Below are 21,561 nucleotides of genomic sequence, written 5' to 3' on the forward strand. Positions count from 1 at the left end.
ATTGAATTAGTCATCAGAGATGGCATGAACTCACATAGTCATACTCAGTGTGAGGGAATTTAGAAAGTATAACTGTAGAAATTCTAAGAAAAAGAAATGATTTTAGTAAACTTGTTAACTTTTTGTCATGTGGCCATGGCAAGAAGAGTACATTGCTGGTTTCTATTTATTGGACGACAGCTGTCATAGAGTCTCAAGTGTTTCTGATACTTTAGCTTTCTCTGTTTGGCTGTTGAGCTTTTGTAGTGTATTGTTCAATTTTATTACTCTTCAACTCTGACTCCTTCTGGTACTTTTTAGTCTCTTTGTTAAAATTCTGTGTTCATTCATTCTTTTCCAGAGTTTGGTTAAAAAAAAATTATAACCATTAATTAGAACTGCCATCAAGTAAATGATGATTTCATTTTATTAGGGATTTATTTCTGAAGCTTTGAGGAAGTTTTCTTACTCTTTAGAAATATTACTTCACTTAACACTGTCTTGACACCCAGTGATGCTATATAGGAGATAAACCTCAGTCCTTAGTCCAAGTCCAGATCCCTAGCTCTTAGTTATTTCTTAGATTTTTTTGTGGTTATCCAGCAGTCTATTTTATCATTAGCTTCCACTGGTGTGGGTGTATCAGGACCTATTAGCATCCCAAAGAGGAGGCTCTCATTCAGCAGCTAGATTCAGACAGTCTTGTGCTGCAGTCTTTTAAAATACACGCTCATAATCAGGCTTGTGGAAGCACAAACGTGAGATCATTAGCTACCCAAGCCAGGTGATTTGACAGTGTCCCTTAGAGAGCAGGCATAGAATCCTGGGCTCCAGACTCATGTATACATCCCCTTCCTTAAGACCTGACAACTGTGTATATATATATATATATATATACACACATAAACTCAATTCAAAGGTAGGTATAAGAAATTATCTCACATTTACCTTTTGAGACACACCTGAGTAGTTGAGTAGTTTCATATGCCCAAATGTCTGGATCTTTTGAGGGCACCAAAACTGAACAGATAATAAGGTACCATTTACTACTGTTTTTATATTTTAAGACTCTTTAATAATGATTATCTCAAGTGACAGAAATATTTACTGCACAGCATCATCTTATTGGCAGCTTTTCCTCTTTTGGAAATTTCACTTCTCATCCCTCTTCCTATAATGGATGGTTTTGGCTTTTCAATGACAACCATTCAGGAACATCCATGCAGTCATTTCTCTTGACTCTGAACTGGCAGGCGCTCTGGAGGAAGAACAGACTCCAATTTCTGCCAGCGTTCCGGAGGCCACAGGATATGTGTAGCGTGGGCGTGCAGGAGGCCAAGGGAGACCTGACCCAGGGGAAAGAGAAAGCAAGAAATTACTTGACAAGGATAGCATTTGAAGACTGAAAACAGAACTTGATACAGATGTGTTATTTTATGAAAGATAAGGTTAAATTAAAAAACGTGTGATACTATGCCAGGTGAGATATGTCTGTATACACATGTTTCTGCATGTGTACACACACACACCTTTAACTGCCATAGCCATCTGAGGTAGGTACTTTAGCTTTCTCAAATGCAAAGTAGAGCTAATAAGTCCCGAGGTTGAATCACTTGCTCCACGTGGTGGAGAATACCCCCCACCTAGCCTAGCTGTCACACTCTAGGGATGGCTAGCTTCAGGGAGAACTTTGTATCTCAACTTCCTACAGTGTTCCTGTAACTCAGAGGGACTTTCCTTTGTGGCAAAGTGATAAGGCAATATACATATATTGCAAAGAATAGTGCTCCAACTGTGGATGAGCAGTAAGAGTTAGGTGTAAGGCTGGGTGGGGCTGACTCCATGGAAGGTACAATAGCACAACCAGGGTGAGTACTCCTGGGTGGAGGTGGGAAGCCAGAGAGCTGGGACGGGAAGTGAGGGAAGAATCCAGTATAAAGATCAGGGCAGATGGCCAAGAACTCCATCAGCAGAAAAAACACTGTGGAGCCGAGGAGGCTAGAGAAGTAAACTTAAGACTTAGACAGGGAAGGATTCCTTAAAGACACATTAATAGCAACTGTGCTGTACAGAAGGGAGCAGGGTCCTGTCCTCAGACATCCACCCTTTTCAGTGGGCCTGAGACAGGCCTTGGAAAGCTGTCTCAGGTCACCTGTGGTCATTGTTACCAGTAATATTTTAGCAGCACTTGGAAACTTACAAAACACTCCCAGTTAGTGAATACTTATGAATTGCCAAATATAGACCAGATTCTACACATCTAATTTATTTATCATCATTTTCCAGTAAGTTAGAGCTCTGAAGAGATGAACAGGTAAATGTTGTTTTCTTAAGAGTTCTTCTACTTCCTTGCGTATATATTCAGAAAATTATATTGCCCAGAGACTCAAAAGTGTTAGATACCGAGGAACAGACTTCCAAAAAGATAGCCAGCAGTCAGTTTTAAAAAGAAAAACCTTAACAGTATGAAATAAACAAAAAAATAAGTCCAAGGGCACCAAGAAGCCTGTGGGTCTAATGAATTATTTTTTCTCCAATCTGTATTCTGAAAATCAAGACAATAGAAAATTTTAAAATATGGTATAAAAAATAGGCCAGATTATCAAAATTCTGCGGTTAGTTGTATTTCACCGTGTCCCTTTCATATTCATTATTCCTCCTTTGACCCGTGGTCCACAAGGTAGGCCTGCCCTGTTCTAACGCTCCCCTCTTAGTACCAGTTTCACTGTGTCCCATGCATGGTGATAACTCATCTTCATCCATATCCAGGTATTTTTTGATTTGTCTTTTTACTTCCTCATTGAGCAATTAATAAGTTGTTCAACAATATGTTGTGTCTACGTATTTGTGGCTTTCATCACTTTCCTCTTTGGGTTACATGTCTAGTTTCATGCCCTGAAAAGTTTTTTGATGTGATTAGTCCAGAAGTTTATTACAATTTGTTTTGTTTTCCAACCTATGGTCTACCCTTCAGATTACTCCAGGGGCAGTTGACAAAAATAGCTATTCTACGTGGAGGGGGTAGAGTGCTTCGTAAATATCAATTAAGTGATTCGTTTCCTTACTGATTTTTTTCTCTAGATGATGTGTCCACTGCTGAAAATGGGATGTTAGAAGCCCCTGTCTTTATTGTGTTGCTGTCAGTGTCTTTAGTTAGATCTGCTAATATTTGCTTTATGTATGTTGATGCTTCTACACTGGGTATCTATGTTGTGTTATAACTGCCTGCTATTTGAGCCCTTAATCTTGAGTAATGTCCATTTAACTTTTGGGCAGGGAATATGATAAAGTATAGCAATTCCTGCTTTGTAATTGACTTGAAGTACCATTTTCCATCTATTTAAGCTTTTGTTTGCCTTTATTTTTTAACTGAGTCTCTCAATAGCAGCATAGAGCTGAGTTTGGTTTTCAGTTTGTGCAGCCATTCTATGCCTTCAGTTTGTGCATTCAGTCTCTTTATATTGTGGATGATTACTGATAAAATGGCAGTAGGAAGTCCTCATATCTTTTCTGATTCTAGATTACCTTGTTCAATTTTTTTGATCAAAATTGACGAGCTCCTTTCAGCTTTTTGTGAAGACTTGATCTCTGAGTCCCTGTCATTGGCCTGCTTTCACAAAGATTCATGGCTCTCTCTGGCAGCCCTTCCAGTGCAGCCTGTTGGGTGATGCCTCAGCCTCAGCCTCCCCACCCTGTATCTAAAGAGCTGCCATGAAGGACTGTATCAGAGACCCCATTATAGATTAAGATTCTTCACAAAAAATATTTTTCTTCTAAAATCAAGGGCTCAGCTGCCTCTTGTAATATAAAGATTTCTTTTTAGCAACAATGGATGTATCATTGGTTGACAGAGTACAGGTTCATATCTCAATCACTGTGTATCTCACACAACTTTCACACCAAAGGTCTACTTTCATTTTACCACTATCTAATTGCACTTCACTGGTAACCACCATTTTTGTTTTTCAGACTCTAACGTTTATTGTTTTCTGTATTAATTTGCTTTATTTTCCACCTATAAGCACAACCACATAAGTCCTGTCTCTTTATAGCTTATTTCACATAGTATTGTCACCTGAGGGTGTTTTCAGGTTGTTAGATATGGAAAAATTTGCTTTGTGTTTGGTGAGTGGAACTTTATTGCACATGTCCTTATCCACTCGGCTTTCAGTGGAAGTGCCCACTGTGTTCCTGTCTTGGCTGTTGTGAGTAGTGTTGCAGTGAAGAGGGACACCTGTCTTTTCAAAGTAAAGTTTACAGAGCTTTGGACGAGTACTCAGAACTACCATGTGATTGAGCAAGTCTACCTCTTTAATTCTCAGAGGAGGCCTCCCTCCTGGTCTGCATTATGTCACATCTCTGCATTCCCCCAGCCATGTACCAGCTTACCTTTCTCTTCACACCTTTGCCATGCTTCTTGTTTCTAGTCTTTGCGGTAGAAGCTGCTCATGGTGTATGTGTGATGCTGAGGTTCTGATTTGGATTCCCTACTGAGAGATGATGCACTGTGTTTTCATGTGCCTATTGACCTTTTGTATATGTGTGGAGAAATGTCTATGTAGGTCTTCTGTCCATTGTGGGGATTGAATTGTTATTTTGTTAAGTTGCTGATTTCAGATAGAACAGCTTTTGCAAATAATTTTCTGAGCAGAAAATAAAACCCACACCTAGTGAGGCCAAAAAGAAGTGCTGAAAGAGTGATGTAACACATCCCAAAACCACCAAGAACTCCCACAGCCCCAAATTGGTACATTTGAGCATCAGTCAAAAAAATTAAAAAAGGTTATTTAAAGATTCTCGATACCACTAGCTCCTTGTATTTGATCTACCTGAAAATGGTAACTTAATTAAGAGACCTTTATTTCTTCTACCAAGGAGTGTTATTGAATCCAAGACCTGTATTAACAGTGTTCATTATCCTCAGCATTGTTAGTCTTCTGTATCGTGTTAGGGGCTAAATCTAAAAGAGTAAGAAACCCTCATTAAAGTATTCTTTATCCCTTCTTCCCTAGTGAACATAGAACGATAACACACATACACCTAAAACACATATAACTATGCCAACAACAAATTTACTGAAGAAAAGTCAACATTGTTTGCAATGATTTGATATTTAAAATTAATCTCCTTTTAAGAGTATAATGGTATTGTTATTCAAAATTCACTTTTTTCCCATCCCAGTCTTACTACTTGAGGTTCATTTGTTTCTATTTGTGTTAATGTTTGCTTTGGTTAATCCTTTTGTTTTAAATACATAAACATTTACCTGTTTCTTAAGTCAAAATTATTTGTGAAAGGTGTGATTGGCAGTGGCCCATCCACACTCCAAAGAGGTCTATGTTCTCATCCCCAGAAGGTATGAATATGTAACATTACAGGGCAAAGGAAAAGTAAAGATACAGAGCAGTTAACCTTAAAATAATGAGACTAACCTCTATTAGCCTTTTTTTATCCCACTAACATATTATCCAGAAGATAATTGCAAGGGTCCTTACATAAATAGAAGATAAGCAGAAGGGTCGGTCAGAGAGCACTTTAGTGCTGCAAAAGGGCCACAAGCCAAGGAATGCAGATGCCTCAGGAGCTGGCAAGGAAAATGCTTACTCCCTGGAGTTTCAGAATTAAGGCGGCGAGGCTGACTCCTTAGTATTAATCCTGTGAGTCTCATATTGCACTTCTGAGCCCCAGAACTGTGAAATGATGTATACCAGTTCAAGTCACTAGATTTGTGATAATAGCTTGCATCAGCAGTAGAAAATTAAAACAAAAAACCCAAAAGTTTCCATTTGCCAATGTCCCCGTAGTAGGTCAATTATTTTAAGGGTTTTTGCTTTATTCCTGTGTTTCTTTGGTGGACAAAGGGAGCTCAGGCTTTGTTGCCAAATCTACACAATGTGCAATTTAAACAAAATGCTGCATTTTGAAAATAAATAGCAAACATACATTGTTATTTTCCCTTTTTAATCCCAACGTGGAAATACTAAATATATTCCAGTGTTGGTTTTGGTTTCAGGACACTTCCCAGAAATAGAGCCAAGGTTTGTAACAAACGCCCCACCTTTAGGTGATTCAGTCAGTGGATCCTACTGGAGAGTCTAGAGCTGTACTTTCTGTTAGCTTCTCAATCAGGAATATGACCATAGTGAGCTTTAAGGAATTCTGTAATACATTCCAGACTCCCCTAAGTGACCACTGCAACTATGCTCACTGTGAGGAACCTGGATCTAGACGATCTACTGCAATTTCTCTCTATTTTTGTTCTTGTCTATGGACTCACTGGAGCTAGGTGTCAATAACCCTTTGTAGAGTTGATAGCTGCTACTCAATTGTTCTTTAAGTCTTTATTTGCTTTTCCAAGTTGCTTGATAGGTCCACCTAGAAACAGTTAATGTCTTAACTTGGCTGAAATGTTCCCAAAGTATTTGTTTGCTTGCTTCACTTTGGAGCTAGTGTTAGATGGAATGATTGGAATATTTTTTAAATCAACATTTTTTTATAACCTGTGATTTTCATATTTTAGCATATATTAGGAAAGCAGTTACTTTTACTTCCTGAAAAAATAATCTTCATAATTATGAGTAGTAAAACTTCTAATACGTGGATAATATCAACATTGTCTAACAGTATGGTATGTAACTAAAATTTAGGGTCTTTTATAAGGCTGAGATTAATATATTAGTGTCTATTCCATACTCTTAGCTGCCTTATGGATCAGCAAAATAGTAAAAGATACATATCACTGTAAAAAGCACAGTGAACATAAAAGGCTGTAGACATACAAAAATATGAGCTATTTTAAAATTAAAATTATGCTACAGATACCAATTTGGCTTCTGCACATAGTATATTAAACAAGGTCCTTCAAAAAAAAAAAAAAAAACCCAGAAACAATAGTGTGTGTATTGCGTCTGTCTACAAACTTACGTTAAGGAATTAGTTCATGGCCCTGGAAGCTTTCCAAAATCTGATGAGAGGTATGTAGGCAGGACACTAAAAGGAGTTGTAGTTCAAAGAAGTTTGCTGGAAAATCCCTTTATGCTTCAATTTGTTCTGTTCAAGATTTCACCTGATTGATTTTCATTATGTGGGTGGACCTTACCCACTGATCTAAATGTCAATTTTACATAAAAATACCCTCACAAAAAACTTCAGAATAATGTTGGTCCAGATCTCTAGGCACTGTGGACCAAACAAGTTGATAAGTAAATTTAGTTAGCCATCTGAAAAAATACAATCCTTCTCCCTTTGATTTCTGAATGTTCCCCTAGAATTGCTTATTCTATGTAAAGTGATGTTCTGAATGACTTCCATGTAATTCTCACAAATTCTGCAAGGCACGTGCTGTTTACTGACTCCACTTCATACTTGAGGAAACTGAAGCCCAACACTAGATTTGAGCTGAGGCAAATCCTGAGATAATCACCCTAGCTGCCCTGTTCTTAAGTATCTCCAGATCCCACAGACTTTCCTGCAGTACCTAGAAGTCATCAAAAGATGATGCATATTTCTTCAGGGCTGAATGGTGTACCCCCTAATTTCTTAGGTTGCAGTCCTACCTAACCCTGAGTCCTTATGTGACAGTAGTAGGATAGGCCCATTTCCAAACAAGTGACATGGTCAGGGTGACCCTAATTCTCTGACAGGTATTCTTGTAGGAGGGGACTGGGACCTTCAGCATGGGGCAGGGCAGCCAGCTGCAACTTTTTTAATGTTAATTGTTTGACCAGCTCACCTAAAATTATGCGATTCAATTCTCCCCTCTTTTTGTTCTTTCATGTCTCCTGTATAACTGTCCCCTTTAGTATACAACAATAAAAACATTGATAAAGCAGAGAAAACTCTGGCCAGATCAGTGTATTGTTATTTTCTACTAAATGAGAAGCTAGATTAATTTATGCACTATTTACAATATCTCACCATTTACAATAAACTCTACTGCTCCCAGGGGACAGTTGGGAAAACTACCCACAGACTTGAAATCAGTGATCTAGACTAGTAGTCACCCAACTGTTTGGATTGTACATCCCATCAGCAAAATCATTTGACAATTCATTTCCAATGTTACATATTTTAAAATGACCTACAGCCAACGTCAATAAAGCTTAAATGCTTCATTGCTTTCCACATTCTAATATTGTTCTTGCATGTAGGGGAGTTGTACACATGCCCTGAGTATTTCTGCTCCCTCCTTGGGAGACCTCTGTTCCCAGAAACCACCAAAATTACCGACTTGAAAGCAATCCCTGCTCTCAGTCAGCTGGTTTGTTTTGTCCACACACTGCCAAGGAAACTCATGGACTGAATTTATGCTGAATTGCCCAGCTTTGATCACTTGGCCATACTGAGAGGTTATTTTGGCATCTGGTAGACATAACCTCCACAGCCAGCCTTTCCTTCTGGTGCCCCTTCTCTCCATCCTCCCATCCCCACTTCCCAAGCCTGCAGTCAACAGCACACTCTCTGAGCTCGTCATGTTAGGTCACTCTCACCTGAAGAAACGGCATGCGCAGATGAGGTCAGGACAAGCAGAAGGAAGAGGCCACAGGTAGGATAGAGGGAGAATACCAAAAAGAAGCTTAAGGAAGAAAGAGAAAGATTAGTGGAAGAAAAGGCCTTTTTACAAGATTCAGGCCAATGCAAGATGTGAGAATTTGGTTAAAATGCTTTCTATAGAGTAAAAAAAAAAAAAAAAAAAAAACATTTTATGCACAATCAACAAATAAAATCCAGTCTTGTTGAGCTTGCTTAGCAACACAGGAGGAATGTCTGCACACAGCACCAGTCAGATGCTAGTCATTTAATACTGTAGAACAAATGCTGGGATTTCTGGCAGTCACATCAGACTGGAATACTATCCCAGCTTTGAAGAACTCTGGCTTTAAAGAAGTACAATTTCCTGAGGCTTCAAGAAGTCAGCAGCTTCCAAGCCAGTACCCCAGGCCCTTTGCTCACATCTCCCAAACCCACCTCATGAACTCACTGTGCCTGTCTTCCTCTAAAGGCTTCTCCACAGTGAATCCCACAGGACAGAACGTGCCCTGTCCACTTCCTGGCTTGTGATCCCTGCTGTCCTCCCACTTTGTAATCCTTTCCCTCACACCCCTGGGGTTGTCCTGCAGCAGAACCCAGTTTAGTCAGCTTTTACATGGTTTTCTTTCCAGGCCCCCCAACTCATAGGCCTCTGTTCCTGTTTGCTCCAAGGATGTTAGGACCTAGTGTTGGGTCTTACATCAGCCTCTTGACAAAAACAACCAGTCTATTTTAAATGCATGAAAAGGAAATGTAGCATAGTCTTCTCTCTGAGAAGGACCCAGCAAATCCCACCATCCAGCTTTTGTTCTGAATAACGTGTAAGGTGGGGGTCCCCTCCTATACCGTGGTTAGCCTGCCAGCAATCTGTACCTCAGGAGTCCTGTTTCAAAGGGGAGATCAGTTTCAGCTCTGACATCCAAATGAGCACAGTCGTGACCATAACCTCTATCTGGCTTGATTTTATTGCAGTCTACCCCATCTCATCAAAAGTAGGGCCCACTTCTCACTGGAACACCTACTGTAATGTTCTAACATTAGAAAACCAACTACCTTTTCACTGGCTTATTTACTTTCAAGTCCCCCTTATTAGAATTAGGAAGCATTGTCATTGGGTTGGTAAATGTGTCTTGCTTAAAAAGTCAAATTTTGACATAGGAATCAAATATAATATGCAATGACCAATAAAACTGATTTTATTTATACTTTAACAGTTCATGAATAAATCTAATCCCTCACCTTTAATAGTAAAATAGTGACAAATAGAAATTTGACAAATTAAATTCTTTAAGTACCGTGTGACTATTATCCAAACTGGGACATGTGAGAGGAAGGGGTTCATTATTCTGATAAACCAGGCATAAATGATGGTAACTCTAAATGCTACCCCATTCTTTTGATACAAGAAGCATTTTTTGTCTATATTCTGAATATAGACAAATTCTTATATAAATTCTTATATAATTTTTGTATCTTGGACTCCTTATAATAAACCAGTGGCCTAAATATTTCCACTTACCAGACAAAAAAACTGAGGCTCATAAATACTACAAAATATGCTAAAATAAAGGTCACAAGGGTAGGAAAAGATACAGTTAGGACTTGAAATTGGCATCATTTAAAATTGCTGCTGTTCTCCACTGTCAAGTTCTGCTCTACTGATTTATTTCCACATCTGCAGGTAGGATCAGTGAACTTGTACAAAGGGCCAGAGGGAAGTGGCACAGCTTCCACGCTCTTCAGTCTCTCTTGCAACTAGTCATCTGGCCTGGCTTTTGTAGCGCAAGGCAGACACAAGCGATATTTAGTAAGTATAAGTAGAAGCTTTGTTCTAATAAAGCCTTTATTTATAAAAATGGGTGGCAAGTTGGATGTGGGCCAAAAGCCATAGTTTGCAGCCAAATACCCTATAGTCTGGTACCAGCTGAGAGCAGAGACTATATCTTTCTATTAGAAAGTAGTAGTAATCTTTTGTAGAAAACTAGGAACTATTTGTCAGCAATAAATACTTGAATAAGAATGCTGATTAAGGAAGAAAGCTTAATGTGGCTGTATTATATTTTATGATCTGGGCACTAAGGAAATTCCCTAAATTACCTTCAAAGAGACTTTCACAGCATGTTGGAAAGCAGTAATAAGTGATATGATGGCTTCCACCATCATAGATAATGTATTGCTAATTCTACCAAAGAACCACAATATGGTTATTGATACAGTTTCAGTAGAATATTTAAAGGGATGGTATGTAATTTAAAATGTTGATGATGTATTTACCATGGCATCATAAGAATGTTTTTAATGCATCACACAGGCAGAGAATATTGTTTTTGAATGCCTGTCCTGGAAACAAGGTAGAAGTCACATGTATTACTGACCCACCATCCTGGGATTAGCCCAGTTATTTGGGTAAATGGTCGCCATGCTAGTTATTCTCCTTCCACACTGAAAATCCCAGGTGTGACAATCTGCTCACAGTAACAGCCCGAAGACACTTCTCAGGGCAGTCCTGACAAAGTGCTCTCACTCTTGTAGACTGGTACCACCGCTGAGACCAAGGGGTGGAGGGTAACACAGAAAACAGGCACACCACAGGGCTCACCCCAATTCTATGAGCATACCCAGCACGCACTGCAGCCCAGCAGCACCCTGGAGGGAGCTGAGAACCGTGCACCCGTCACCACCCAGCAGGGTCTCGGTCTCCTCCCACCCCGCACAGTGGGTGATCACAGTGCCAGTGATCAGGAGTAGGCTCCAGATACTGCATGTGAGCATAGAAGGCACTGCACAAGGTCCGGCACACTAGGGGACAGGTGCAGCTTCCATGCTAGCCCCTGGTGGTGCTTGGTCTGCCCCACAGACAGGTGTGACATTGCAGGGGTTTGGCCTTCTTAACCCTCCTCTGTCATCACTATTTTCTTTGGTAATGTCACCATTACACATCCTCAATAACACTGATGGTGTGTCTTCAAAGACAATGTGAAAGACTAACAAGGAAAGAGGGTGAGTAGAGCAATGAGCTTTGTGGTAAGTTCAGGTACAAGCATGCATGGCTAAGTAAATCAGGATCAGAAGTAAAGCAAGCAAGTATATGGAAATAAGCAATCTCACGGTTTTTAAAAGTTGTATTGAGTGAGAAAACAAATAGTCCTCATTTAAAAAGAGTGCATCAGTACATGTCAAATTGAATGTTTTCATCCACATTTCTGATGCAGTAGACACGAGTCACACAGCACAGCAGTGGCCTGAAACTCACATAGGTGAAGCACATTCATGTAGCTCCCCTAAATAAAAGCAGTGCAGGGATGGTGGCCATGCTCAGTAGGCGCCGACTGGTAGCAACTCAGACTGTCTAGTAAGAGCAAAGCTTTGGTTGTTTAGATTAATTTAGAATATGAGGGTCTGCCAAAGAATGGTGTAGTGGGCCATTGAGAAAAATATGGAAACTTTTAAGACCTAAGCTAGTTTAGGGGCACACACAAAGAAACCATATGGATGCTTTCTAATTCTTGGACTGGATGAGTAGTCAAAACAGCATCGATGAGCTGGCTAAGGAAAGATCAGTAGTTAGAGAATTCATGTGGTTGTAAATTGTGAAGAGTGGAGTGAACCAGGAACATTTATTCCGAGTTTTAGGAGTAGGCATGAGGACAGAGAGTGAGACTTCACATAATCAGTAAGGAGAAAGTTATGGCATTCTTAATCTGAGAGTAAAGTAAAGATGAAATTCTTAAGATGCATTTACTGATACATCTAGAACTAGATACCCCAAACTACATTCTTTTAGATGACAGAAGGGGGAACAGTCATTGCTTCTCCAGTTTTTTAGTAAAAAGGTGAGAACTTTAGAATGTGATGATCTTTTTGTTGATCATGAGAAGGTGAAGGACTTGGATGAGAACCTCCCATGGTCACAGACCTTGACTGACCCCAAGTTCCCATGCCAAAGTTGCAAGAGGCCTACTCTGGGTCTAGCTCACCTCTTTAGAGGAACTGACTCCTGGTAAGTGAGGAGGGAGAGGATATGGGGGAGGGAGGAAGTGAGGGAAAGAGAAAGAAAGTTGAGGGGAGAGGGAAAGGAGCAGCAGACGGGGCTGCAGAGAGGCAGTGGGAGTGCAGGGTTGAGACTGTCTGTGGGGAATGAGTCACTTTTACCTCTTCCTGCAGAAACCCTAGGTGCAGTGCTAGTTATGATTAGGTCATCAGCCAGAAAGTTCCAGCATTGATTTCTTCTTTCCGTACTGAACAGGGTGGTATTCACTGAGGAATAACCCCAAGGTGAGAACCCCTTCCTTCAGAAGTGCCACACGTTGCCTTATATGCAATGCCAAAGTCCACAGAGCCCCAGAAACATTTAACCTTTCAGCAGAACTTACCTAACTTAAACTGCTATGGAATTACAGCTTTTGTTTTTCTGTGAGTGTATGTATTTGTAATTTACCAGAGACATTAATGCACTTGACTGTGCAGTGTGCTCAGGCCCTGCAGGGGTGTTATGGTGCAGGTGGTCAGAAACACTGCTGTCACCTTTCCAATGCCCGAATTCTGAAACACACGTTCCCCCCCCCCCAAGCTTTCTGACACAGTATTATTATTTGCTCCTATCTGCAGTGGTGTGAATTCACCAAAGAGGATGAATGGAGCAGAGTTATAGATTCACTCCCAGGCGGGACGAGCCCCTACTGAGTGCTGTGTATACAGAGGATGTGTAAACATGATCCCTGTCCACTGGGACCCCATGATCTAGCAGGGAAGACAGAGGTTTAACCACAGCGTCAAGAAACAACCCAGCAAGTAGACACGAGAAGGATCTGAGTGCCGTGAGCGCAAAGGCTGTATTTGGGGAGGCCAGCAGGAGACCCCTCCCTACTCCCACCCCAGACAGACTTTTACCACAACCATCTTCTACCAGGTTTTTATGGAGAACATTCTTCTAATTCTTCTTGTTCTCCACTAAATTTAAAAATGGAAACAATATGATAGACAGATGCCACCCAATATTTGGTGATCAAAAAACTAGCGCCACATGCCTCACAGACGATTCAAAATGACACTCTTTCCTACAGGTCTCAAAGACAAGTGTTTTCCTTCATTACCAACAATTTTATCTTTAATCATTTCAAAGCAATTTTCCTGCTCAAGACTTAGCTTTAATCAGAATGCATTTTCAGGTCACTTCATGGCCTCTTCATGATTCTCTCTGGATAACTACAGAATCATACATAATCATTCTAGTCCCTGCAAGACACTGCCAGTAAGTAGGTAGTTCAACATTTTATGCAAAAATAGATACAAAACAGGCCTCTAGGGGTATCTTCAGCTAATTTTCATGAATTAATTTCTCAGGATTAATGTTTATGCACCAGTCTTTTTGCCACATAATCAAATCACTGGAGTTGAAGTGGCCTAACTCCTTATTTTGCAGCTTGATTAAGCAGGTGATGAAATACTTGAATATAATTTGGGTAGTTAGCAACTTGCAGTGTCCATGATAATCCATGACATTACTGACTGATGTCTCATTGTTTACTGTGTTCTCTCCAGGGCCTGACGTACCACATGCTGTTTTTATGTAGGAGATAAAACAGTTTGTTTAAATACATGAGGGGAGAGGTATACAAGTCTTTAATGTCGTTTGAACCATATTTATGTTGAGGGGGGAGGCAGTCACTGAGGTAGACTGATGGGCCACTGGTAAGAGAGAAGTTGGGAAGACAAGGTAGCCGGCCCATGGTGGCGGCCGCTCTAGTGGGGCTGGGAGGGCGGGGGAGGGGCAGCAACCCTGTTCATTCCCTACAGGCACTGGGCCTGCAGCCATCACCCTCCACTTGCATACCTCTTGGTTTATAAAATAAGCCACCAAGAACAAAAGATGATAAAAGGGACAAGTACAAGTGCTACAATTGTGGGTAGTTTCACACTTGGGACTTAGCACTCTGAGAGGCAGCACCAGCATGCAGAGGGCAACACACTAACGTGAGGAAACATCCCAACTACAGAGAAGGTAAGTTCTTCTTGTACGTTTCTGCAAGCTTTCTCTCACAAGGGGTCTAGAATGTGAAATGCTAAGTGTTACAGGTTACCTGAAATAGGCAGAAGCAGAATTCAACTTGCTGGCAATTTGAGGAACAGTGTGCAAGAGACTTAGGTCTCTTTGATCCCTAATCTAGAAACCATTCGTTCCAATGGTGAGAACTGAAATGACCTGAAAGCTTGAATAGAGAGAATACCCTTACTTTTTCTTGAAAATTTCTCTCAATTGTATTTTTGCTATGCAAAGTCTGTATTGTATAGTTTGTGGGCAGAGATAATTCTTAACCTCGAATTATTTCTGTATATGCAATGAATTGGTAAGTTAGAATTACTGAGCCCTGTACTGTACCTTCTCATCCTGGGATAATACTTCAGGGGTCAGAGCTATAACCATAGTTCTTCAGTTTCTTTTAGAAGCTCATCAAAATCTAGTGAACTCTGCTTCTTAGGAAAAAAATTTAGTATGCAGCATAATAAGTAACTGCAAGAATCCAGCAAAACTGACTGCTCTAGAAGTACTGTCTACCTACCAGGTATGCTTGAGGTGAGTGTGGATTTTTTTTTTTTTTAAGATTTATTTATGCATACAGAACTAGAGTACAGGCTAGAAGTATAGGGGTGGTGAAAGGATTCACTAGAGAGTGGGGAGCAAAATAGGCAGATTGATGAAGTACACAGATGAGGGGAGCAGCAGGTGAGATCCGCCATGTCATGTGGGTCACCTTGGGATTGAACTTGTGCTGAAGTTGCTACAGCTAGCTTCATAGTGCCTTTTTTTTTTAAAGATCCATTTATGCATACAGAACTGGGGTAGATACAGATGCGGTAAGAGGCTTCACTAGAGACATAGTGGGGGGTAGAGCAGGCTGACTCAGGAAGTACACTGCTGAGGGGAGCAGTGGGCGGGTCAGGAGAGGTCTGCTGCACCACGTGGATCACCTCCAGGGTGGGGGATCTAATTCATGCTGAAGCGGTTTTATCTTTTTAGTGCTGTGTTTACCTGCTGAGCCACAAGGGAGGGCCCCATATAGTGTTGTGTTTTAAACCTGCTGCACTACCAGTCTTAGCCAACTTTTTCGATCTGGATGAGCCTTGGCAAGAGGTGATACCCCATTTCATAGCTACCACCCCAAGTTGGACAGTTCAGATAGCAGGAAGAAGTCACATGACTTAGACTTAGCTAATAGAAATCTCACAATGGAGACTGAACAGGGAGGGAATGACAAGACATGGAAACCATCTAAGATTGGCAGATAGCTATGCAAGGAAGTGTCCACAACAGCAGCTGCCAAGCTCCTCAGCCTACCTTGTTTGTGTGTGACTGACGTGGGACACACATTCTCAGCCCTATTTTACTTCTCACCCCCACAGTGAACTATCCAGTTGGCTTCAGAAGAGGTCTTTTCTGATTATATTAAAATAAAGTGACAGGATAGATTTGTGTCGTTCGCAGCTAAGATACCCTACTGGAACTCTGCCACAAATTACTGGTAAAATATTAGCATATTTGGATGATGAAATCTAATTCCTGATCTCACAGGTGAGAAATCCAAGGCACAGAAATGCTGTCCGGGGTTACTGAGTTCCGGCTGGGGCTCGACCCTCACACTGGCCTCTCGTCCAAAGCCCCTTCCATTGTACCTGTCCATGAAACAAAGTGTAAAGGCCTGGAAATGGTGACATTTGCCAAGGAAACTGCTGCTACCCTACAGGCTTTCATTTTCTTCAGAAAACACCACTACCATCACACATCACATAGTAAGACTATACACATCCATGCCACTCTGCATGGGAGCAGTTGCTGGCTTGGAGCAGCAGGCCTGTCACAAGCCACTGGGCTGTAAGGAATGCTTGCCACCAGTGACAGGAAAGCCGGTGCTCACACAGCAATATGGCGATGGCAGTGTGCATGAAAACCCTGGAAAGTAAAGAAATGTGCAAAGACTGGAAAGTATATTCTTTTTTCCTCAACACAACAGATGTGCAAATATCTACTGAGTGCCAAGCACAGGGCATGGTGTGTTAAGTCACGCAGATGCATCATCAGATTTGGGCCTGAAGGAGTTTATAACACAGAGGGGAAGACAGTTGTCACAAGCTCGAACCCTGGATGAGTCTGGCAGAAGCGGAAGGTTGCAAGAAAAGAGTGGTCCAGTAAGTCACGCAGACTGCTAAGGAGCAGTGTCATCCCCAAGGAAAGGGAGCTTCCAGGTATCCTAGCCCCTGCACTATGGAGGGGTGGAGCTGGGCAGGAAGGAGAGGGAAAAGCTGCAGGAAAGAAGGAAGGAGGTGAAAGGAAAGCCTGGAGGAGGCATGTGGAGCAGAGGCAGGCGAAGCAGCGGTGCGCCCTTCTCAGCCTTGGACGGGCACCAGGGTGTGGGGCATGGAAGGAGACACTTGAAAGAGATCTGTGGGGAGGTGGCCAATGGCAAACCTTGCCTGGGCTTTGAATTTACTCTTTCCTTCCAGACGTGCCTGGCCCTTGTGTCCTCTCCTGGGGTTCCTCACCAGAAGGCGCCTTACACTGGTAGCAGGCGTTTGGGCTTCAGCAGTCCTGCTTTGTGCCAACCCTATTTGGCTGGGCACTCACCCCCAAGGTAACTTTGGGTGTTTAATTGGAAAGTATTTTACTATTGCACACAGATTGTAGTAAAGTTCTTTTCTATTGTGGTCTTATACATTAAGAATATGTTTGGTTTTTAAATGAAGGATGGCAGAACCCATTTAAAGTAAGCAGGTTTGAGGGTGCTGGTATACCTCTCACTCTGCCTGCTAACAGATGGCTTTGAGAGAGAAAGTTTCAATACCAAAATACAATAAGCTACTTCTGACCCACAACATAAGATGCAAAAGAGTGGAGAGCAGAACAGTTTTTGCAATGATGTGGACAAGAAACATATGACAGGAAAAGGCAGGAGAAGGAAAGGCAGGATGCTTTTGAAAAGAAAATCAAGTTTTCTAGGACAGTATATGCATGGCCCTATATAAATGTACCTCTACTTTATTTGCTAGTCCTCTGTTTCCAGAGTCATTCTTGATGAAGGCTAATGGTAGTGAATTTAGGATAAAGGCCTCACAAGACCAGAAAATGGAGTTGGGGGGAGAAATGATTACCACAATCCTACATCAGCTATAGGAATGAGAAAGCCTTAGGCCCCAACTGCTGTAGCATTTACTCACTGTATAGAAAGTATCCCAGGCACAGACCACACACAGGTGGGGGTGTGTGGACTGAGGGCTATGCTAGGGTCTTGGGCCCTTACAAGTCATACCAGTCACACCCTAGAAGTAATGACAATAGGTAACCATTCCACTAAGGAGTGAGCCCCTCCCCAAAAAAACACAGTATCACTACAATTTCTTCTCTGGCAAGACCCAGCTCTCTACCAACCTGGGGCTGTGCAGGTGTTTCATAATAAACCTGCCCCTTGTGGACAGAACTGAAGTCTCACCTCACAGGGAAACTCACCGGGTACTGCTGAAAGGGGAACTCCGGGGAAACTTTCCAAGCCAGCACCATTTTCCCACCTCTTCAAAAAGCACTGCTTAATCGATCACATCTCCGGTTGTTCACATACTCCTTTTGCTGTCTCTGGAAGAGCTTGCTCCTGCCCTTCACCTAGATGCTCCTTGGCTCCCTCCCACAGTGAATTGCACCTCATCTCCTCCTGGAAGGCCCATGCCCCTTTCCCATTCAGCACCCTGTGCTCACTTACTGACTCCTGACTTTATTGGGCACTGATGGCCGATTTCATTCCCTCTCATGAGCTCCCGGAAGTGGGAATATTCTTGATCCATGTATGGAAGTAGAAACTTACAAAGCATTGATTAAATAAGTGAAATTAGGGACCAAGTGAATTTAGATAGGTATACAATTTGGCAATTGATGAAGATGGTGACTGAGGAAAGAACAAAGTGCAGTGATGACTCTGTTCCCACCTGCCTGCCGAGATGGCAATGCTATTAATAGAGGGGTCATGATGGAAGAAGCAGGTTTTGGAAATGATGAGGTCAGTTTGGGATAATTCAATTGAGCTGCTATTGAATGCCACAGGAAGCTATCCTGCCTGCAGTTAAAAATTCTATACAAGAGGTCAAGTAAGTGTGTGACTTAGAGATTGAAAATTCGCCCAGCTGTATGTACACCCCGGAGAATTCAAATGCCCACACAGAGCAGCAGAAAGGGAGCGCACCGAGGACAGACTCCTGGGGGAACACAGCATTTCAGAGGTAACGCTGGAAAGCAGTCAGCAATGATGGACACACTCTCCCAAACAGTAACACATTCCCTCACCCCACCCTAGAGCAGAGCTGTGGAGACTTGCGCCCAAGCTGAGGAACAGTGCTTGGCTCAGAAGGCTTGCACCGACATTAGGCACCACAGACCTAAGAACAGGGAGGAAACAGCTCTGCATCACAACTGAAAGGCAGCTATTAGCGTTTCTATCTGAACCTAGAAAACATAAAAAGTTTCAGACCAAGGTTTTTCCCTGTGCCTTACATGGACTAGTTACATAAGCCAAAACCCAAATATCTCTTTCAATGAAATGTTTTGTTCCTTTTAAATGCTCCGCTTTCAGCAGAGCAAATGAAATGCTTTCAAGAATTTGCAGTTGAATTTCAAGTGAATGTCACAGATTCTTAACTCTACTTGGGTCAGAAATAAACAGTGAGACAAATGTTACTAAGTACTGTGATTTATGAGGAGATTCTTATAGTTAAAAATATTATGATTAGTTATTCACTTTTTATCAGGTTAACTGCTCTGTTAATGAAAGCAAAAAAAAATTTATCAAGTAGACTTTTGCTACCATTTGTCTCTTGAGCAGACAAAGCTTGTTGGTAAAGCACAGTTTCTTTTTTTAAGATTTATTTATTTATACATAAGAACTGAGGTACAGGGCTGAGGTGCAGGGGCAGTGAGAGGATTCACCAGAGATAGAGTGGGGAGCAGCCAGTAGGACAGGAGAGGTCTGCTGCGTGGAGGTCACCTCTGGGCAGAGGATCGAACTGGCATTGAAGCAGCTGCAGCTAACTTGGCATGCTGCACTCTAACCCACTGCACCACCAGGGAGGGCCGGTAAAGCACAGTTTCAATGATCAACAAAATAACTTCACTCTGATCAAGTTAAAAGCACATAGGCAAAACAAGCTGAGAGGTGATTATCTTGTTATCATTACCTTGATTATCATTCCACACTGTACACTTATAGATGCAGTTACAAAGTTGGGGGTGACATCTTGGTCCAAAGTCAGTTATAGTGTTGATACTAGGTTCTTTAATAGAGTCCTCATTGTGTGTTAGGAAAAATAAGCTAGGCATCATTTTGGCATTTTAAATCTTCAATTGCCTCCATGGCTTTTTGTTAAATTTTGAGTTACTACAAATAACAGTTGTCTCACTTTTATTCTTTGATCATAGTAAACTCCAGGAAATCACTTAGGGTTATTAACCATTCAATCAGTAAACACAGCACAAAGTTAACACAATGTGTGGGCTGAGCGTCTCCATGTTAGACACACTCCTTTCAATATTCTGAATTTGCTAAGAGTAAATGACATTTAGTCTTGATTTTAAGTATGCACTGTTATTGTCTGAAATTTAATAGATGACATTTAAAGTTGAAGTTTACAAAATGATGGGTGATTCATGTCAAAGATGACACAGCAGTGGAGGGGGAAGTTGGGAGGGTAGGCAGTCAGACAGGCCCCAGGGGCCTCAGCCCTGAGATAAGACCTTGCAAGACCTGAGGGTCTTGGCTACGCCACAGCACAGCCGGTGTTGTTGAGGAGTGACATTGCTTGTTATTCCAGGAACCAAATGCCATATAGTCAGGGGGGCCCCAGAAAATGGGAAACTCCACAAATTGGCCTGCCCCTAAAGCAAAAACCTGTGTCCCCTAGAGTGAACATTTCTTTTCTAAGAAGCACACCTCACCTAGTCAAGGGGAGCTTGCCCCACTGGAAAACATGCTCAGGAAAAGGCCATGCGGACTCACCAGCCACTGTCTGTTTTTTGAAGAAGGCACAGAAGTTCCTACTTACTGCCCCACACAGCTACCCTGCCAGGGCCCTTCTCAGCTTTCCATTCTCCTTAGTGAAACTCATTTCTACCTAACTGTGGTCTCAGTGTTGAATTCTTTCCTGAGACAAGGACCAAGTATTTGCAGACTCCAGTCCAACTCAGCCATAATAAGAAAAATGCAGCTAGGGCTGCTGTGAACCAGCAGAAATTCCTCAGAGCTGACTGTCAGATATCTTCACAGAGCATTACTATTTGCTGAACTAGATGAAAGCACCCTAAATCATAGTTTTCTGTTTTGACACACATACACACACACTAGTGCTTTAGCAAAGGTTGATAACAGTAACCTAAGGAAAATAGTAAACAGGCAAATTTATATTTTCTAATGAAAGTTACAAATTATCTTCATATTATCCACTGCTAAAGATTATACATGATTTACTCCACTGAATCATATAATTAAATACTGGTTCTAATTTGTGTAGTCTCATAATATTTTACAAAACAATTTTGTGTGATGTATAATCTCAGAGTGACAGGTTGAGATTTACTACTATTTTTTTGTCTATAATTTTCTGAGGCCCTGCAGACAGTATTCAGCTGTCAGGACTTCAGCCTCAACCGTGAGATTGGTTGAGCACCATGACACTTGCTGGGTGGAAAAGTGCACTAGTCCTCAAGGAGTGAGGGATTGGGCTAATGATAAAAGCTTCAAAATATTTTGTGATCTTCTCTTCATGCATGCGTTTTTCCTGCCCTGCGTAAAGAAACTGCAACCAATCATTTCCCCCACCAGCATAGAAAGGGAAAGAGTGTGTATGGATCACCAGGAGGACCTGCTCTCCCTCTGGGTGGAGTCTACTCCCGGAAATCCCTGGCCACAGTCATTTTACCACATCTAGCACTAACTGGCACCTGAAACTATGTTCAAATTAGCCTGAGTTTTTTATTTATTTATTTATTTATTTATTTATTTATTTATTTATTTATTTATTTAT

The 21,561-nt window shown here is 41.5% G+C and overlaps 1 protein-coding gene across 3 annotated transcripts in view; it reads right to left on the bottom strand.

The window, feature by feature from the left end:
• Nucleotides 1-1,071: 1,071 nt before the first annotated feature.
• The window catches only part of IMMP2L (IMP2 inner mitochondrial membrane peptidase-like (S. cerevisiae)), a 729,327-nt gene continuing 708,837 nt past the window's right edge, over nt 1,072-21,561 (bottom strand). For all 3 annotated transcript variants that reach the window (XM_012721038.1, XM_004676950.2, XM_012721037.1), the window contains one exon: nt 1,072-1,325. In XM_012721038.1, coding sequence (XP_012576492.1) covers nt 1,206-1,325 — 120 coding nt within the window. In that variant the 3' untranslated portion in view covers nt 1,072-1,205. The remainder of the gene's footprint in view (nt 1,326-21,561) is intronic.

Source organism: Condylura cristata, unplaced genomic scaffold (genome assembly GCF_000260355.1).
Source record: "Condylura cristata isolate star-nosed mole 26May11 unplaced genomic scaffold, ConCri1.0 scaffold00005, whole genome shotgun sequence".
In the NCBI taxonomy this organism is placed as follows: Eukaryota; Metazoa; Chordata; class Mammalia; order Eulipotyphla; family Talpidae; genus Condylura; species Condylura cristata.